Here is a 5052-nt window from a genome sequence, read left to right as displayed (position 1 = left end):
CGCCTGCCTCTGCCTCCCAATTGCTGGGATTAAAGGCGTGTACCACCACCGCCCGGCCTACCTTTGTTTTTAATAGCTGAATAATATTCCATTGTGTAGATGTGCCACAATGTCTTTGTCAGTCTTCAGCTCTGACCATCTCTGCTTGTTTACAGTTTGTGACTATTAACAGAAATCTGCTATAAACATAGTTGAACAGGTGTCTTTGTGCCATGACAGAGCATGTTTGAGGTCACAAGGGATTACACATGCCATTGGGATAAAACTGTGCTCTGGGCAGCTTAACTTGCCCCAGAGGATTCATCATGTGGAGGAAATAAATGGCTTATCTCTATAGTTCAGGACCCACAAGTCTGTTTAAGGTGTGAGGAGAGGGGGCAAGAAAATTGAGGGTCCCCTAAGATAGAAGTATGCTCCAGGTAGCTTGGTTTGCCCCAGAGGTCTTGGAGCAGAAAATATGGGAGAGGGAATAGATCCTTACCTGTATGGTTTCTGATCCACAAGTCTGCTGAAGGCAGCAGGAGATTGCATATCCAGAGGGAACACAGGGTACTTAGGGCAGATTAGGAGGCCTGAGAGGACTCAGGGAGCGGGGAAGATTGTGGGGAACAGAAGGTTCCCCGAATGGTTCACATTCCCTGGTCTGATGACAGTGGGAAGATATGTGGTGGGAAGAATGAAGGAAGCCTTTGATAGAAGGCTGAAGAGGGCATCAGTGCATTCAATCTTTTTTTAAAAAATTTCCAGACAAGGTTTCTCTGTATAGCCTTGGCTCTCCTGGAACTCACTCTGTAGACCTGGCTGGCCTTGAACTCAGAAATCCACTTGCCTCTGCCTCCCAAGTGCTAGGATTAAAGTCATGTGCCACCACTGTCTAGCCCGCATTCAATATTTAAATAACAATTTAGAGCTCCAGTTTTGGCTCCTGCTTCTAAATATCATGGAAGTAAAATTTTATCCATTTTATACAATATACTATTCCATTGATTTTAGTAAAACCATAATTGTTTTCCAGAAATTCATGTGTGATTCTCCTGTTACAGAGTAGAGTGGAACTCACAGGAACATTGTATCAGATTGTGCAGATTTCAGGGAAGATGTGTTTAAATGGTGCTTATATATTACCAGGAGGACCTTGAAGGAACTGTGGCAATGGGAAAGACAGATATCCAGTAATCCAAATTACAGGGTTTGCAGTGTCACCAGACTAAGGATTAGACCCATGCCTGGTTTATGTAATTAGTGTGTGTGTGTGTGTGTGTGTGTGTGTGTGTGTGTGTGTGTGGAGAGGCTTGCTAAAGTTCTTCTAAATGAACTACTTTTTTGGATATTTCCACAGCATCTGCATACCTAAAAGTCATGATGAGCTTCAGGGCCCCACCAACACTCCAGCAGCTGGCAAGAAGAAGCCTTCTTAAAGATGAAGCCTTGGCCCTTTCTGCTCTTGAGGACCTGCCCTTGCATTTCTTCCCACCACTCTTCAAGGATGCATTTACCAGCAAACAACTTAACATCCTGAGGCAGATGGTGGCAGCATGGCCCTTCCCATGTCTTCCATTAAGAGCCTTGACTGGGACTCTTCATCTGGAGTCTTTGAAGGCTGTGCTAGATGGCCTTGATTTGCTGATGGCACAAAAGGATCGACCCACGTAAGTAAGACCTTGGTAGCATGGGGAAGGGGAAAGTTTATAGGGATGGAAGTGAATATAGTATTCAAAATGTGGTCCAAGGTGAATCAGAGGATTCTGATTGTAGGAGTCAGTATCTTCTAGAATGGCCATGAAGAAACAGGACAGTGGTGTATGTAGTACAGCTGAGAAGAGAAATAGTCAATATGCAATGAGTCTGTCACTGCCTCTTCCCCAGGCACTAGAAGTTGAAGCTGTGTCTTCAAGGAATTGATTTAGGAGAAGTTGAATTATGGGTCATGCAGACTACACATTGTGTCTCCTGCCATATCAATGTCCTTCTACTTTACCCACAGGAGGTGCAAACTACAAGTGCTTGATCTACGAGACACCCAGCACGACTTCTGGAATGGTTGGGCTGGAATAGAGGATATGGACTGCTCTCCAGATGTCATTGGCACCAACCGAGATGTGGGAAATCATCCCATCCTAGGCAAGAAACAGTCCATGACTGTATTGTTAAATCATTTCCTCATGTACCACCATCCTTCTAATTATCTACAATATTTTTATCGGTGGGCCAAGCAGAGGAAAGATGTGATACAGGTGATCTGTCAGAAGTTAGAGTTTTGGGACTTTCCTACCTTTGACCCACGGGATGTTTTGGAAATTTTTGCTAAAGACTCAATCCAGGAAGTGGAAATAAACACATGGTGGGGCGTTCACACCCTAGCATTGCTAGCTCCAAGCCTGGGCCAGATGAAAAACCTACAGAAACTCATTTTCCAGAAAATCTATGAACCTTTGGATTTGCCCCAGGACCAAGAGATGGAAGCCTGTTGTTTTACAGAGATATTTTCCCAATTCTCCAAACTGAGTAAGCTCCAACATCTCTTTTTTAATAATGTCTACTTCCTGGATGGTCGCCTGGACCAAGTGCTCAGGTAAGAAAGGACAGTGAGCTTTACCCTCAGGTGAGCAAAGTATTTTGTTGTTGGTTTGCTTTACATTAAACATCAGTTTATATAGTGGTTTGCCAGTCAATGTTAAATTTATATAGATGTGAGCTTAGAGAAATTGATAGAGTACTTTATGCTGTCACTGCATCCTAATTTCTCACCTTAGTAAAGTCAGACTACAACGACTGTGTCTATGATTTAGAAAAGGTGTCTTGAGAAACCCAGATGACAAGAATGTCGATATTACACCACATGTCCACTCATGTCAACTCTGTCCTGATAACTATATGGACAGTTTCCATCTGCTCTGACTTTCCATAGCTCAAAGGAAATTTGAGCATAGGAAGAGGCTGAGTAAATGGGAAATGAGTGAATGACTGTGGCCAAAGGAAAACCCTATGAACAGGACAGAGGTTTTGTGTGGAAGCTGGAACACATTGAGATGAAAGTTAGCAGAGTTAAGAATACTTCTGAGTGGTTCCCAGTTGATCCTTCTGGCTACTCCTGCTTACAGCATCTGTCCCCAAATATGTTCTCTGCTTACCAGTTCAGAGGGAACTGTGGAGCTGAGGCAGTAGCAGACATAGTGATAGCTTATGTCCTACCTAGAAGTACATGACATTAACTGTTAGCCATTCTTCATGGAGCTTCCTGCCTTGATGCTAATAATGGTCTGAGAATGACCTAGGAATAAGGTGACTCTGCTACCTTAAAGTCACAGGGTATTTTTTTTTTTTTTGCAACTATTGATCTTGAGTGATGTAAAGTTCTTATCTTTCTCTTTCTCTCTAGGTATTTGGAGAGTCCATTAGAGAGGCTTGCTATCACTCACTGCTTGCTGTCACAATCAGATATGAACTATCTGTCTCAGTGTCCAAGCATCCAAAAGCTCAAACACCTGGACCTGAGTGGTGTAACCTTCATACATTTAAATGATGCATTTCCAGGAAGCCTGCTACAAAGACTGACAGCCACTTTGCAGACATTAAAATTGAAGGGCTGTATGATCATGGACTCGCAAATGAGTGCCCTCCTGCCTGCGCTGAGCCAGTGTTCCCAGCTCACTGAAGTCAATTTTCTGAAGAACTTATTGTCCATGGGCATCCTGAAGAAGCTGCTGCAGCATACTGCCAACCTCACACAGCTGACCCTGGAGAAGTACCCTGCCCCTGATGAAGTCTATGATGACATTGGTCTTGTTATTCCAGACAGATTTGTACAATGTTTTTTAGAGCTTATGGACACTCTCCAGGGTATAAGGCAGCCAAAACAGGTCTACTTTGTTAGTTAGAGAGTTTAGATGGTCAGAAATTCTTTACCTATAATTTGGAGGCCAGGCAATGTTCTTGTTGGGAATATATAAAGTGCGGTAATTGTTGGGCTCTGATAAATGGAATGCAGGACTCAAGTGATTGATTAGAGGCATTGGCCATGTGTATTCAACCATTTCTGGATGAACTTTGGAAATATACTTATTTCATTTTAATTCCAATCAAATTCTTCCGATATAAAGTACCCATTTGACATGGAGAACCAGAAGCTTATTTTCAGCCTTATGTCTATAGGAAAAACACACCATTGGAGAGCAGTGATCTATGAAAGTTGTATGGCTTCCCTCCCAGCACTTTCATAGTATGAGGGACGTTAGAGGAAGTGAAGGAGATAGAGAGGACATTAGAAAGATCATAATGGACATGAATAGGAGGACTCTGTGTCATTCTGCCTCTGGATGGCATCCACCTTTTGGCTGTCCCCTTATACTATTCTGCAGTGTATGGACATATATTTTTATGAAATATATAAGCCTGACTGAATCCAGGAGCTTTTTTTCTATTAGATTGCTATGACTTTTAAGCTGTGTCTCTATCTTGGTGAGGTCCTGCAGCCTGATATTATGTTTTCCTTCACCATTTGAATGATAATTTGTCATATATTCCAATAAATCGTTTCTAAATAAGAACATTTTTGTTTTCTTCTTTTATTGTATTAGTTTTCTAACAACATAATGCTTGTGTATTGTACTTACCCTGGCCCAAAAATCATGTGTCCCTTTGTCTCTGCCCCTTTCTCCTTCTAGATTTTTAAGAGTAAATAATGACCCTACATGTTCTTTCTTTATAATCTTATGATTCATGAGACCCTATCTAAAATGCTATATGAAATCATTTGGAGACAGGGGTCAGGGGCAAAGCTTGCAGCTCTTCTGGAGGTGCAGGGTTTAATTCCCAGTACCCACAACCTGTATCTCCAATTACAGTTGTGTGACATTTTCCTCTATCCTCTAGGAACACTTGCATCACCTGCACATGCTAAAACACATAAACTGACTTAGTAATTAAAAACAAATGCAAGTAAGTATTTAAAAATGAAAGTTAATGCATCAAAACAAACATTAAATTTCTCCATACATTGGTTAAACCTATTGAGGTCACTTTTACAAAATACAAAAATCAAAAGGTAGTTTG

The 5052-nt window shown here is 41.7% G+C and overlaps 1 protein-coding gene across 1 annotated transcript; it reads left to right on the top strand.

Annotated features, from left to right (window-relative positions):
- The first annotated feature begins 1362 nt into the window (after positions 1-1362).
- Positions 1363-3878, top strand: LOC117709616 (PRAME family member 12-like). Its single transcript, XM_034504089.2, has 3 exons — positions 1363-1649; positions 1985-2572; positions 3380-3878. The coding sequence occupies exons 1-3, from the start codon at positions 1363-1365 to the stop codon at positions 3876-3878; spliced, it is 1374 nt and encodes a 457-aa protein (XP_034359980.2).
- Positions 3879-5052: the final 1174 nt, after the last annotated feature.

Source organism: Arvicanthis niloticus, chromosome 5 (assembly GCF_011762505.2).
Source record: "Arvicanthis niloticus isolate mArvNil1 chromosome 5, mArvNil1.pat.X, whole genome shotgun sequence".
Lineage (NCBI taxonomy): Eukaryota > Metazoa > Chordata > Mammalia > Rodentia > Muridae > Arvicanthis > Arvicanthis niloticus.
The sequence above is the reverse complement of the archived record's forward strand: the minus strand, read 5'-3'. Positions and strand labels throughout refer to the sequence as shown.